The 16253-nt window shown below is 42.3% G+C and overlaps 1 protein-coding gene across 1 annotated transcript in view; it reads left to right on the top strand.

The window, feature by feature from the left end:
- The window catches only part of SLC39A8 (solute carrier family 39 member 8), a 135769-nt gene that overhangs the window by 60941 nt on the left and 58575 nt on the right, over positions 1 to 16253 (top strand). The window contains exon 6 of the mRNA XM_069743646.1: positions 9232 to 9427. Coding sequence (XP_069599747.1) covers positions 9232 to 9427 — 196 coding nt within the window. The remainder of the gene's footprint in view (positions 1 to 9231; positions 9428 to 16253) is intronic.

The following is a 16253-nucleotide window of genomic DNA, read 5'->3' as shown; positions in this document are numbered from 1 at the left end:
TACAGACCAAAAGTTCGGACACACCTTCTCATTTAAAGATGTTTCTGTATTTTCATGACTATGAAAATTGTACATTCACACTGAAGGCATCAAAACTATGAATTAACACATGTGGAGTTATATACTTAACAAAAAAGTGTTACACAACTGAAATTATGTCTTATATTCTAGGTTCTTCAAAGTAGCCACCTTTTGCTTTGATGACTACTTTGCACACTCTTGGCATTCTCTTGATGAGCTTCAAGAGATAGTCACCGAGAATGGTTTTCACTTCACAGGTGTGCCCTGTCAGGTTTAATAAGTGGGATTTCTTGCCTTATAAATGGGGTTGGGACCATCAGTTGTGTTGTGCAGAAGTCTGGTGGATACACAGCTGATAGTCCCACTGAATTTGTATTAAGGCAAGAAAAAGCAGCTAAATAAAGGAAAAAACGAGTGGCCATCATTACTTTAAGAAATGACAGTCAGTCAGTCTGAAAAATTGGGAAAACTTTGAAAGTGTACCCAAGTGCAATGGCAAAAACCATCTTGCGCTACAAAGAAACTTGCTCACATGAGGACAGCCCCAGGAAAGGAAGGCAAAGAGCCACCTCTGCTTCTGAGGATAAGTTTATCCGAGTCACCAGCCTCAGAAATCTCAAGTTAATAGCAGCTCAGATTAGAGGCCAGGTCAATGCCACACAGAGTTCTAGCAGCACACATATCTCTACAACAACTGTTAAGAGGAGACTTTGTGCAGCAGGCCTTCATAGTAAAATAGCTGCTTGGAAACCACTGCTAAGAACAGGCAACAAGCAGAAGAGACTTGTTTAGGCTAAAGAACACAAGGAATGGACATTAGACCAGTGGAAATCTGTGCTTTGGTCTGATGAGTCCAAATTTGAGATCTTTGGTTCCAACCACAGTGTCTTTGTGCGACCCAGAAAAGGTGAACGGATGGACTCTACATGCCTGGTTCCCACCGTGAAGCATGGAGGAGAAGGTGTGATGGTGTGGAGCTGCTTTTCTGGTGACATTGTTGGGGATTTATTCAAAATTGAAGGCATACTGAACCAGCATGGCTACCACAGCATCTTGCAGCGGCATGCTATTCCATCTGGTTTGCGTTTTAGTTGGACCATCATTTATTTTTGAACAGGACAATGACCCCAAACACACCTCCAGGCTGTGTAAGGGCTATTTGACCAAGAAGGAGAGTGATGGGGTGCTACGTCAGATGACCTGGCCTCCACAGTCACCAGACCTGAACCCAATCGAGATGGTTTGGGGTGAGCTGGACGGCAGAGTGAAGGCAAAACGGCCAACAAGGGCTAAGCATCTCTGGGAACTCCTTCAAGATTGTTGGAAGACCATTCCCGGTGACTACCTCTTGAAGCTCATCAAGAGAATGCCAAGAGTGTGCAAAGTGAAGTTTTAAAAAATATATTTCAGCTAATTTTTTTTTACTTTGTTTTTTACGTTTTTATTTAGTCCCTCTATGGCACTTTCACTTTCTGCAGTCCATTTTAATGCATTTCAATGCGCCAGCATTGCAATGCATTAGAACTGACAATCTGCTCTCACACAAACTTGTTAGATCATGCACTGAGCATGATCTAACAAGTTTGCTAGACTCTGGTGATCCGGATGTCATCATGACGACATCCAGTCACCATGGCAATGATTGAGTCCCTCCATGATGTCACGTGGTCGCCTTTCGGAAGGCCTGCCTTCTAAATGCTGTGGTCGCTAGCATTAGGCAGTAAAGTGCTGGGTGTCAGCTGTCAGAATCAGCTGACACCTGGTGGCGATCGCACGTGCACAGCCTCTGTGTGCACAAAATCGCCAGGACGTATTCAATAATCCAAGGTCGGTAAGTACCTTGTAGTAGTGCCTTGTAGTGGTCTCAAACACGCAGCCCAAGGGCCTCATGCGGCCCTTGACAATGCTTCATGCGGCCCACAGTAACTATAGACCCCTTGGTGATCCATGGGGATATTTCAGTTTTTTCTTTTTTATTAAATTTGCCAAAAGTACAACTTTTCTGTTTTTTTCAGTCAAGTTGGGGCGCAGAGTGTACATTAATGAGAAAAAAAAGAACTTTTTTGAATTTACCAAATGGCTACAATGAAACAAAGAGTGAAAAAATTAAAGGGTTCTGAATACTTTCGTCACCCAGTGTATCTACAGTATGGGGACCTGAATGGGGACATAATTACAATATGGGGACATAACTACGATATGAGGACCTGGATATGGGGACATAGGGACATTGATATAGGGACATGACTACAATATGAGAACCTGGATGGGGACATAACTACAATATGAGAACCTGGATGGGGACATAACTACAATATGTGGACCTCAATGGGGACATAACTACAATATGGGGACATGGATATGGAGACATGACTACAATGTGAGAACTTGGATGGGGACATAACTTCAATATAGGGACCTGGATGGGGACATAAATACAATATGGGGGCCTGGATGTAGACATAACTACAATATGGGGACTTGGGTGGTGACATAAATACAATATGGGGGCCTGGATATGGAGACATGACTACGATATGGGGAAGTGGATATGGGAACATGACTACAATATTGGGACCTGGATGGGGACATAATTACAATATGGGGGCATAAGTACAATATCAGAACCTGGATGGGGACATATCTATAATATGAAGATATGGGGACATGGTTATAGGGACATGACTACAATATGGGGACCTGGATGGAGACATAACCACAATATGGGAACCTAGATGTAGAGATAACTACAATATGGAGACCTGGATATGGGGACATGACTACAATATGGGGACCTAGATGGGGACATAACTACAATATGGGGACATAACTACAATATGGGGACCTGGATATGGGGACGTAAAGACATGACTACAATATTAGAACCTGGATGGGGACATAACTACAATACTGGGAGCTGTATGGGGACATATACACAATATGGAGACCTGGATGGTGACATACCAACAATATGGGGACCTGGATGGGCAGATAACTATAAAATGGGGACATAACTACAATATGAGTGCACATTTGTTATCACCACATCCATAACGACCCAAACCCTAAAACAATAAAATAAACACAGCAAAAATGTTCAAAAGATGTACAGAAAAAAATTGGTATCACTAAAAATGTCACTTTGTCCTTCAAAGAATGCGGCCCCCCAAATTCACACTTTTTCTATATGCGGCCTATATACACAGCAGAGTTTGAGACCTAGTTTAGTGTATAGTGTTTTTGCTGTAATCTCTGCTCATTTATTGACTATTCTTCTGTCTTCTGATTTTGTACCCTGTCTGCCAACTTGGTTATGACCTAGCGATCTGACCACTCCTGACAGCCTAAATCAGCGGCCAGCAGTCTGCTACACAGCCCTAACCTTGGGACCCATGTATAAAGATACCGTCACACTTAGCAACTTTGCAACGAGAACGACAATGATCCGTGACGTTGCAGCATCCTGGATAGCGATCTCGTTGTGTTTGACACGCAGCAGCGATCTGGATCCCGCTGTGATATCGCTGGTCGGAGCTAGAAGTCCCGAACTTTTTGAAAAGTCAGGTCGGCATGTATCGTCGTGTTTGACAGCAAAAGCAACGACGCCAGCAATGTTTTAAAATGGAGCTAACAACCAGCTACAACGATAAGTGAGTCGCCGTTACGTCACAGGATCTCTCCTGCATCGTTCTGGAGCTGCCGTGTTTGACGTCTCTACAGCGACCTAAACAGCGACGCTGCAGCGATCGGCTCGTTGTCTATATCGCTGCAGCGTTGCTGAGTGTGACGGTACCTTAAGTCAAGATACCTGTATGTGGGTTAAAAGGTGAATCCAGGACAATGGAGTGGCTAGCACGAAGGCTGTCCATAGTAGCCATTTTAGAGCTACCAGGCACTGACTGCGCCCCATTACAAGGATTAAAACAAAATAAATAATAATGTCATGTGAATTTATAAGCATAAAATGATGCCTCAGTAATGGAGTAATTCATATGATTACATGGCAGTAATGAAATAATGTACACAACAGTGATGTAACAAGCTTCAATGGAGCTCCATAGCAAACTTGTACATATTTGTGGAAATTTATGTGCATTATTACTGTGCATTATCCATGTATTGTGAGAACACCATGCATTAGTATCCCACTACTGTGATATCCACGTGAGTCCTGTGCTCAATTATAGATTATCATGCACTGTGGCACAGTGTGAATATGTCCTGTACTGTGACATCACTGTGTGCTTTATCCTTGCTCTGTAACTTCATTAAATTAATTAGCTCTTTACTGTGACATTCGTGACTGTATTAGCTCCATACTGTGACTACTCTATCTTTATTACCAGTGTGCTATGATTAGTTTGTGCATAATCCTGGTGTATTAGAAACAACACAACATAATTTCAACAATTAGTGTTTCCATGCTCTGAAGTTATCATTTACAGTGATTATGGTTAAGTGAGGTCTACATTTTTGGATTCTTCCCTATAATTACATGCTACTGGCTTGCTTGGAAATAGTTTATGATCACAAAAAGCATTTACATACGCTATGTGGAGGAAAGTATTGTTACACATTTGTGAGCTTTTATGACCTCCCATTCTAAATTCATAGACATTTACTGTATATGGAGTTGGTTCCCTCATAACAGCTTCTATTGTTCTAGGAAGACTTTCTACAAGATCTTGGAGTCTGCCTGTGGGATTTTTTTTTGTCCATTAAAGCCATTTTTGAGATCAGATATGATGAAAGAGCTTGGCTCACATTTTCTGTTCTAGTTCATCCCAAAGGTGTTGGATGAGATTGAGGTCAGCGCTCTGTGTGAAGAGTCAAGTTCTTACACCCCAATCTCACAAAAACATAAACCTTGCTTCATACCCTGACGCTTGGTCAGGCTGGAACAGAAAAGGCCCTTGCCAAACTATTACTACAAAGTTGGAAGTGTCCAATTGTCCAAAATATGTTGGTCTGCTAAAATATTAAGCTTCACTTTACTGGAAAAAAAGGACCAAAGCATAACATTCTCTTGGCATTCAGCAAACCCAAACTCTTTCATCAGACTGCCATATAGAGAAACGATTCATAACTCCAGAGAACATTTACTCTTCAACTGATGCTTGACATTGCTCTTGGTGATGAAAGGTTTGCATGTAGCCACTTAGCCATGGAAACCCAAGCCTAAAACTTCAAGTGCAAAATTTTGTGCTGAAAGTAAATGGAACCTGTCAGCAGGATTTTGCTAAGTGAAGTACACACATGGCAATATTAGTGCTGTGATACTGATTAAAATGTTATCTGCAGTGAAAAAATCAATCTTATGGATTTTTATCGTCCTCCTCGTTTAAACTTTGTGCCGTCGCTATCCTAGTCATGGTCGGTGTTTTAGCACATTGATCTCCTGACATTCTTCAGGAACATGGCGCCGGTGATGAGGCTTGTGCAGATTTAGATCTCTACTCATCATTGAGCACTTCCACTGTCACTAGCACCATTTTACTTATGACTGCCTAAAGGTCAATTTGCGCATGCACCGCCACCAGCAACATTTTACTGATGACCGCCTGGAGGTCAATTTGCACATGTGCCGCCAGCGGCACCATTTTTATACAGACTGCCATGAGATCAATGTGTACAAGCGTTGCCCACAGCGAGGACGGTGACAGTGCGAAGTTCAAACCTAGTAGATGATAAAGGGTCAGAACCGAAGAAGCTACCCACAGACCTGCCGAAATGAAAGAAGCTATGATTATACTAAAACCTCAAACCCTGATTACACAAAATCCACTAAACAGATTTCTTTACCACGGGTGTCGTTTTAATCAGTATCACAGTACCAATATGTCTGTACTTTACTTAGCAAATGGCTAAGTAAATTTTGTAAAGGTACCGTCACACTCAGCAACTTTGCAAAGAGAACGACAACAATCCGTGACGTTGCAGCGATCTGGATAGCGATCTCGTTGTGTTTGACATGCAGCAGCGATCTGGATCCCGCTGTGCCATCGCTGGTCGGAGCTAGAAGTCCAGAACTTTATTTTGTCACCAGGTCGGCGTGTATCGTCATGTTTGACATCAAAAGCAACGACGCCAGCAACGAGCATAGGGCCCCTAGATGTGTGTCGGATCGGTACACTCCGGCTGTTTGACATGGAGCTAACAACCAGCGAGAACGAGAAGTGAGTCGCCGTTACGTCACTGGATCGCTCCTGCATCGTTCTGGAGTTGCTGTGTTTGACGTCTCTACAGCGACCTAAACAGCGACGCTCCAGCGATCTAGTTTAGGTCGGCTCGTTGTCTATATCGCTGCAGCGTCGCTGAGTGTGATGGTACCTTAAGTCTGCAGATATTGAGTCAGCAGATATGCAAATAGCAAATAGCTTCTTTGGAAGGCTCAATGTTTCTAGAGGAGCATTGCATTAGTCTCCTTACGAAATCTTGGCTTTCTTCACAAGGCAAAACAATACCAATTAGAGTCAGCATAGTATGAATGACCCATTGTTCAGATATTTAGTAATGGCAAACTGTATGGCTAGGGGCTGGATATTATACCGTACACCTGTGGGAATAGGAATGAATAATTGAGGGATGTGCCTCAAAACTTGTGTCTATATTGTGTATTATTTATTTTATTATGTGATTGTGCCTCTTGATAGGATGAGAAAATTATCACTTCATATGTGAATCGTGAAGGTAGACAACTATCAATATATATAAGTATTACAGGTTCTCCTCATGGACTTTTCAGGACAACCTTCAAGACAGTATAAAGCTAATTTCTACCCAGCAGCGGGGCTCTCAGTGTGGATGCCGGGCAGCTTCAGAATGCAAGTAACCTGCAGATTTACCCCATATCGCAGGTTAAGAGCATTATTTTACATGACAGGTTCTTTTTAAAGTGATCCTGTCACAAGTTTTGGCCAATATAAGTTACGGCCATCACCTTTCAGGGCTGATATGCAGTGTTCTATAATGCTGTTTTTAAGCCCCCAACCCGACCTGTAAGAGAAGAAAAATAACTTTTTTTATACTCACCTGCGGGGCGATCCGGTCTAAGGGGTTTCACTCTTCTTAGTCTGTGGCCTCCCGTATTCTTACGATCGCCGCCATTCATGCTTGCTTCATGTGGATGATGCATTCCTGCATCATCCACGCAGTCTCCTTGGCACCACACTCCTGAGCAGGCATACTTATCTGCCTTGTTGAGGGCAGAGAAAAGTACTGCAGTGCGCAGGCGCTTGGCCTCCCTGGCCTTTCCCAGAGCTTGCGCACTGCAGTACTTTTCTCTGCCCTCAACAGGGCAGATAAGTACGCCTGCACAGGAGCGCGATGTCGAGCCAACTGTGTGGATGATGCAGGGACGCGTCATCCACATGAAGCAAGCAGGAAGGCGCCTGGCCAAGAAGAGTGCGACCCCTTGGCCCGGACCGCCCCGCAGGTGAGTATAATAAAAGTTATTTTTCTTCTCTTTCAGGTTGGGTTGGGGGCTTATATACAGCATTATAGAGTGCTGTAAATAAGTCTCGAAAGGTGATGGCCGTATCTTATATCGGCCAAAACTGGTGACAGGTTTCCTTTAAAGTTCAGCTAAAAAGGAAGAAAAAGAGGAATGCCAGTCGACATCATTCATGGGGATGATATAGACACCTAAGGTGTTTAATGATTTCTCTTACACTGTTGGTGGACAAAACCACAGCAGTCCCATAGAATACGTACCTTCACCTCGGTAAGCACAAATTTTCACACTGTATCTAAACTCCTCCTAAGTGAATGGCAACTCCAGCCTGAGTTGTCTCCAGTTTTACATTGATAAACACTCTTGGCTAGCTGACATTCACCTTTGGTGAGATCCATAATTGTTGTTAATGAGTCAATGGGTACCAACATGGGCTGAATTAGTACGATCAGCATTTTTGTATTTCTTTGCTTAGGGATTCTTATAGGGCTGGCATTTAGACAAGTAATACGAGAGATAAGCCTCTTGGAGCCATTATAATTAAAGATTTCCAGTAGACTTTGCTAAACTGAGAAAATGCTTATTGGTGTTAGAATTCTCTTTATAACACCTAGAATTTGACAGCTTTACACATGTGTTGCCAAATATGTAAGTAAAGTGGCTTAATTACAGTTTCATAATCTGCTGGTGCAGCTAAATCGCTCATATAAAGTAACTTTCACAAAAGACATTGCAGTACAAGCCTGGTAATTCCCAGCAGTGAAAGGTCCTCATGCTCTGAGATGGCAGTTCCTTGACTTTCTACTTGTAAACATTTCTTCATAAATTTTTATATATACTCATTACCCTTTCACATCTTTGTCCTTGGGAGGTCTACTTTATTTCTGGTAATAGATTGGATTGCATTTCCAACAACTTTCTGTCCTTGGAAAAAAACGAACTTAGAATGGGTCCACTGGTTCTTAGCTGCTCTTAGTTCCAGCGGTTAAACACCTTAGATGTCTTATATTATATTCCTGTTAATGGTATTGTATCAGGAGTGCAGCTATAAGGTCTCATTCAGACGTTTGTTTTTTATTCATGTCCAAGTAACATGGACTGAGTTTCATCAGTAATTTTGTTCAGAGTTTCATCAGATTTTCAAAAGCGCATCATCTAAGTTTCATTCGAGTTTGGTCAGATCTTCATCAGTTTTCTCGGATTAGAAAAAAAAATGTCTATACCTTCTCCTACCTAGAAGTCCCTGAAAAATGGACAGTACCTGAATAGCAGCCGAATGCTGTCCAATTTGTTCACGAACCCAGGAGAAAACTAACAAACATGCATTGGTTATTTTGATTGGACACTTGGATCAATGTCGGATATGTCTCAGTGATTTTGACATGTAAGAAGCCCTTTAGACTATAGTAGGAATTTGTAAAACGGACATCTGAATGAGATATTAGGTGTTGACTGATAGCCATTGCAACGGGGACTTGGTACCTTCTACAAATTAAAAAACTCTATAGCTACACCTCTGGATTTTATGACATCATCTGACTCTTACAACAAGGTATATCAAGGGAATACCTGTATCCTGCACCACTCCACACCAGCAACATGGAGAAAATAGTGTTAGGATTTACCCAGAGTGACCCTTAATGTTACGGGTGGCTTGTATTGGAGGTCTTTCTGATTAACTGTTCTGACAAAGAAGCTACAGAATTAAACATGTCTGCTATCACTTATCTTCTCTTTCACATTACCATATGTTACAGGATTCAGAAGGGGCTCGCTGTTGCAGATGGACACCACTAAGGGATATAGGCACACTGGCATGGATGATCACATTGAGTGATGGCCTACATAACTTCATTGATGGGCTTGCTATTGGAGCTTCATTTACCCTGTCCACATTGCAGGGGCTGAGCACATCTATTGCAATTCTGTGTGAAGAGTTTCCCCATGAATTTGGTAAGAAGTGTAATGTTATAGTCAATATTACAATAATAATAATGTAAAATCTCTATGGCTTATTGCACATTGCGACAAACATTGCTCGCAAGTTACTGCAAGGAGAAAATAATTATATTTTAATTATTATTTTAGAATTCTAATTAAATAGCTTTCCTTTATTCGAAGCCAGAATAACTCGCTGATTCAGTTTAAGTACTGAATATGAAAGGGAGTACAAGAGACATTGCAAGTAGGGTTGAGCGACTTTTACTTTTATAGGATCGGGTCGGGTTTCACGAAACCCGACTTTTTCAAAAGTCGGGTCGAGTGAAATCGTCCAATCCTATAAAAAAGCCGGGGTCGGGGTAGGCCGAAACACGAAACCCAATGCAGTGCATTGGGTTTCCAATGGTTCCCAGAGTCTGAAGGAGAGGAAACTCTCCTTCAGGCCCTGGGATCCATATTTAAGTGTAAAATAAAGAATTAAAATAAAAAATATTGCTATTCTTACCCTCTGACGCGCCCTGGTACTAACCGGCAGCCTTCCTTCCTTAGAATCAGCGCGTGAAGGACCTTAGATGACGTCGCGGCTTGTGATTGGTCGCGCGACCGCCCATGTGACCGCTCACACGACCAATCACAAGCCGCGACGTCACCGAAGGTCCTTCAAGCGCTGATTCTTAGGAAGGAAGGCTGCCGGAAAGAAGCAGGGCGCGTCTGAGGGTGAGTATATTCCTATTAGGTATATGAGTATATTCCTATTAGGGTGAGTATATTCCAATTAGGTATATACTCACCCTCGGAAGCGCCCTGCTTCTTTCCGGCAGCCTTCCTTCCTAAGAATCAGCGCTTGAAGGACCTTCGGTGACGTCGCGGCTAGGGTTGAGCGAAACGGGTCGTTCATTTTCAAAAGTCGGGTTTCATGAAACCCGATCCGACCCCTGTGCGGGGTCGGCCATGCGGTACGCGACTTTCGCGCCAAAGTCGCGTTTCAATGACGCGAAAAGCGCCATTTCTCAGCCAATGAAGGTAAACGCAGAGTGTGGGCAGCGTGATGACATAGGTCCTGGTCCCCACCATCTTAGAGAAGGGCATTGCAGTGATTGGCTTGCTGTCTGCGGCGTCACAGGGGCTATAAAGGGGCGTTCCCGCCGACCGCCATGTTACTGCTGCTGATCTGAGCTTAGGGAGAGGTTGCTGCCGCTTTGTCAGAAGCAGGGATAGCGTTAGGCAGGGTCCATTAACCACCAAACCGCTTGTGCTGTAGCGATTTCCACTGCCCAACACCACCTTCGGTGTGCAGGGACAGTGGAAGCTACATTTTTTTTTTTCCCCTCAGCGCTGTAGCTCATTGGGCTGCCCTAGAAGGCTCCCTGATAGCTGCATTGCTGTGTGTACGCCGCTGTGCAAACCAACTGCTTTTTTCAAAGCACAAATCCTCTTGTTCCTTCCTTTCTGCACAGCTATCTTTTTTGTTTGTCCACACTTTTTATTTAATTTGTGCATCAGTCCACTCCTTATTGCTGCCTGCCATACCTGGCTGAGATTACTGCAGGGAGATAGTAATTGTTGGACACTCCCTGTTTTTTTTTTTTTTTTTTTTTGTGGGAGATTAAGATTGACATTTCTGCTAGAGTGCCATCCCTGTGTGTGCCATCTCTCACTCAGTGGGCCATAGAAAGCCTATTTATTTTTTTGCTTGATTTGGGTTATAAAATCTACCTGAAAAAATCACATCAATCAGTGGGAGAAAAATATTGGCCTCAGGGCTTGTGTGCCACTCTTGACTCCTGTGTGTGCCATCTCTCAGTCAGTGGGCCATAGAAAGCCTATTTATTTTTTTGCTTGATTTGGGTTCTAAAATCTACCTGAAAAAATCACTACATCAATCAGTGGGAGAAAAATATTGGCCTCAGGGCTTGTGTGCCACTCTTGACTCCTGTGTGTGCCATCTCTCAGTCAGTGGGCCATAGAAAGCCTATTTATTTTTTTGCTTTACTTGGGTTCTAAATTCTACCTGAAAAAATCAATAAATCAATCAGTGGGAGATTAATATTGGCCTTTGGGCTTGTGTGCCAGTCCCAAGCGTGCCATCTCTCTCTCTCAGATAGTGGGCCATAGAAAGCCTATTTATTATTTTTTTTATTGGGTTTATAAATTTTCCCTGGAACAAAAAAAAAAAAAGTGGGAGATTAATATTGGCCTCTGGGCTTGTGTGCCAGTCCTGAGCATGCCATCTCTCTCACAAATAGTGGGCCATAGAAAGCCTATTTATTTATTTTTTTTTGTTTTATAAATTCTCCCTGAAAAAAAAAGGGAGATTAATATTGGCCTTTGGGCTTGTGTGCCAGTCCTAAGCGTGCCATCTCTCTCTCTCAGATAGTGGGCCATAGAAAGCCTATTTATTATTTTTTTTATTGGGTTTATAAATTTTCCCTGAAAAAAAATAAAAAGTGGGAGATTAATATTGGCCTCTGGGCTTGTGTGCCAGTCCTGAGCGTGCCATCTCTCTCACAAATAGTGGGCCATAGAAAGCCTATTTATGTTTTTGGTTGATTTGGGTTCTAAATTCTACCTGAAAAAATCAATAAATCAATCAGTGGGAGATAAATATTGGCCTCTGGGCTTGTGTGCCACTCCTGACTGTGTGCGTCATCTCTCACTCAGTGGGCCATAGAAAGCCTATTTTTTGTTTTATTTGTTTTATAAATTCTCCCTGAAAAAATCATTTTTATTTTATTTGGTTTCTAAATTCTTCCTGAAAAAATCTTTTTTTTTATTATTATTTTTTTTTCTAAAGTCTCCCTGGAAAAACAAACAAAAACAATTCAGTGGGAGATTAATATTGCCCTTTCTGCTTGTGTGCCAGTCTTGACTCCTGGGTGTGCCATCTCTCTCTCTCTCTCCAATTGTGGGCCATAGAAAGCCTATTATTTTTTTTGCTTGATTTGGGTTCCAAAATCTACCTGAAAAAATCACTACATCAATCAGTGGGAGATAAATATTGGCCTCTGGGCTTGTGTGCCACTCCTGACTCCTGTGTGCGTCATCTCTCACTCAGTGGGCCATAGAAAGCCTTTTTTTGTTTTATTTGTTTTCTAAATTCTCCCTGAAAAAATCATTTTATTTTATTTGGTTTCTAAATTCTTCCTGAAAAAATCATTTTATTCTATTATTTTTTTTTCCTAAAGTCTCCCTGAAAAAACAAAAAAAAACAAATCAGTGGGAGATTAATATTGCCCTTTCTGCTTGTGTGCCAGTCTTGACTCCTGGGTGTGCCATCTCTCTCTCTCTCTCCAATTGTGGGCCATAGAAAGCCTATTATTTTTTTAGCTTGATTTGGGTTCCAAAATCTACCTGAAAAAATCACTACATCAATCATTGGGAGAACAATATTGGCCTCTGGGCTTGTGTGCCACTCCTGACTCCTGTGTGCGTCATCTCTCACTCCGTGGGCCATAGAAAGCCTATTTTTTCTTTTATTTGTTTTCTAAATTCTCCCTGAAAAAATCATTTTATTTTATTTGGTTTCTAAATTCTTCCTGAAAAAATCATTTTATTCTATTATTTTTTTTTCCTAAAGTCTCCCTGAAAAAAAAAAAAAAATCAAATCAGTGGGAGATTAATATTGCCCTTTCTGCTTGTGTGCCAGTCTTGACTCCTGGGTGTGCCATCTCTCTCTCTCTCTCCAATTGTGGGCCATAGAAAGCCTATTTTTTTTTAGCTTGATTTGGGTTCCAAAATCTACCTGAAAAAATCACTACATCAATCAGTGGGAGATAAATATTGGCCTCTGGGCTTGTGTGCCACTCCTGACTCCTGTGTGCGTCATCTCTCACTCAGTGGGCCATAGAAAGCCTTTTTTTGTTTTATTTGTTTTCTAAATTCTCCCTGAAAAAATCATTTTATTTTATTTGGTTTCTAAATTCTTCCTGAAAAAATCATTTTATTCTATTATTTTTTTTCCCTAAAGTCTCCCTGAAAAAAAAAAAAAAAACAAATCAGTGGGAGATTAATATTGCCCTTTCTGCTTGTGTGCCAGTCTTGACTCCTGGGTGTGCCATCTCTCTCTCTCTCTCCAATTGTGGGCCATAGAAAGCCTATTATTTTTTTTGCTTGATTTGGGTTCCAAAATCTACCTGAAAAAATCACTACATCAATCAGTGGGAGATAAATATTGGCCTCTGGGCTTGTGTGCCACTCCTGACTCCTGTGTGCGTCATCTCTCACTCAGTGGGCCATAGAAAGCCTTTTTTTGTTTTATTTGTTTTCTAAATTCTCCCTGAAAAAATCATTTTATTTTATTTGGTTTCTAAATTCTTCCTGAAAAAATCATTTTATTCTATTATTTTTTTTTCCTAAAGTCTCCCTGAAAAAAACAAAAAAAAACAAATCAGTGGGAGATTAATATTGCCCTTTCTGCTTGTGTGCCAGTCTTGACTCCTGGGTGTGCCATCTCTCTCTCTCTCTCCAATTGTGGGCCATAGAAAGCCTATTATTTTTTTAGCTTGATTTGGGTTCCAAAATCTACCTGAAAAAATCACTACATCAATCAGTGGGAGATAAATATTGGCCTCTGGGCTTGTGTGCCACTCCTGACTCCTGTGTGCGTCATCTCTCACTCAGTGGGCCATAGAAAGCCTTTTTTTGTTTTATTTGTTTTCTAAATTCTCCCTGAAAAAATCATTTTATTTTATTTGGTTTCTAAATTCTTCCTGAAAAAATCATTTTATTCTATTATTCTTTTTCCCTAAAGTCTCCCTGAAAAAAAAAAAAAAACAAATCAGTGGGAGATTAATATTGCCCTTTCTGCTTGTGTGCCAGTCTTGACTCCTGGGTGTGCCATCTCTCTCTCTCTCTCCAATTGTGGGCCATAGAAAGCCTATTATTTTTTTTGCTTGATTTGGGTTCCAAAATCTACCTGAAAAAATCACTACATCAATCAGTGGGAGATAAATATTGGCCTCTGGGCTTGTGTGCCACTCCTGACTCCTGTGTGCGTCATCTCTCACTCAGTGAAAGCCTTTTTTTGTTTTATTTGTTTTCTAAATTCTCCCTGAAAAAATCATTTTATTTTCTTTGGTTTCTAAATTCTTCCTGAAAAAATCATTTTATTCTATTATTTTTTTTTCCTAAAGTCTCCCTGAAAAAAAAAAAAAAATCAAATCAGTGGGAGATTAATATTTACATTTGTGCTTCAGTGACAGTCCTGCGTGTGTGGCATCTCTCTCATTTGTTGCCACCAACAACAGAGTGTGTAACATTGTGCCTGATTTTCGTTGTGGTCTCACTCACCTGTAAAGGGGTAGCTAAATCATACTGAAGTTATAGCTCACCGTGTAATTTGTGTGACAGCAACAAATACCGTTAGTTTGTTTACGTTTTTAAAACAATGAGGAAGTCTGGTGGAAAAGGTCGTGGCCGGGGGCGTTCATTGTCAGCTGGTAATGAGGGTAGTGGTAGTGGTGGAGCATCAGCTGGTCGTGGGAAAAAAAATATTGCACCTAAGTCTGGAGCTGTGGAGCCAGGTTCGTCGTCTGGCTACACAAGGCCTCGAACGCTCCCTTTTCTGGGAGTAGGAAAACCGCTTTTAAAGCCGGAGCAGCAAGAGCAAGTTTTGGCTTATCTTGCTGACTCAGCCTCTAGCTCTTTTGCCTCCTCTCGTGAAACTGGTAAATGTCAAAGCAGCGCGTCGTTAGTGGATGTTCACGGTCAGGGACAAGTCGCTTCCTTGTCCTCTTCAGCAAAAACAACAACAGAGAAGAATGCAGCAGGCGACACAACGGGTTACTCCATGGAGCTCTTTACACATACCGTCCCTGGCTTACAAAGTGAAGCAGTTAACAGTCCATGCCCATTACAAGTTGAATCTGACATGGAGTGCACTGATGCACAGCCACAGCCAGACTACTATGCTGGTCCTTTGACTCAGACCACAACATTGCCCTCGCAGGGTAATGATCAAGATTCAGACCCTGATGAGACTATGTTGCCCCATCACGAACGCTATACCACCGACCGACACGGTGACACAGACGAAGTTGCACACGAGCTACAAGAAGAGGTAATAGATGACCCAGTTCTTGACCCCGATTGGCAGCCATTGGGGGAACAGGGTGCAGGCGGCAGCAGTTCTGAAGCGGAGGAGGAGGGGCCGCAGCAGGCATCAACATCGCAACAGGTTCCATCTGCCGGGCCCGTATCTTGCCCAAAACGCGTGGCAAAGCCAAAACCTGTTGGAGGACAGCGTGGCCATCCGGTTAAAGCTCAGTCTGCAATGCCTGAAAAGGTATCCGATGCTAGAAAGAGTGCAGTCTGGAATTTTTTTAAACAACATCCAATTGATCAGCGCAAAGTCATCTGTCAAAAATGTTCAACTACCTTAAGCAGAGGACAGAATCTGAAAAGCCTCAATACAAGTTGCATGCATAGACATTTAACCACCATGCATTTGCAAGCCTGGACTAACTACCAAACGTCCCTTAAGGTTGTAGCACCCTTGGCCAATGAAGCTAGTCAGCAACGCAACATCCCTTCCGGCAGTGTAGGGCCACCATTTTCCGCACCACCTGCAGTATCTGTGCAGGTTTCTTTGCCAGGCCAAAGCAGTCAGGGTCAGGGAATCACCAGTTTCGTAGTAGGAAACACTGCATCTAGGGCACCGGCGGCAACATTACCATCTCCCACCGTCTCTCAGTCTGCCATGTCCACCGGCACCCCCGCTAGTTCCACGATCTCCAGCTCTCCAGTCCAGCTCACCCTACATGAGACTATGGTTAGAAAAAGGAAGTACTTAGCCTCGCATCCGCGTACACAGGGTTTGAACGCCCACATAGCTAGACTA

This window comes from Ranitomeya imitator, chromosome 1 (genome assembly GCF_032444005.1).
Source record: "Ranitomeya imitator isolate aRanImi1 chromosome 1, aRanImi1.pri, whole genome shotgun sequence".
NCBI classification, from domain to species: Eukaryota; Metazoa; Chordata; class Amphibia; order Anura; family Dendrobatidae; genus Ranitomeya; species Ranitomeya imitator.
This window is presented reverse-complemented; position numbering and strand designations above follow the sequence as displayed.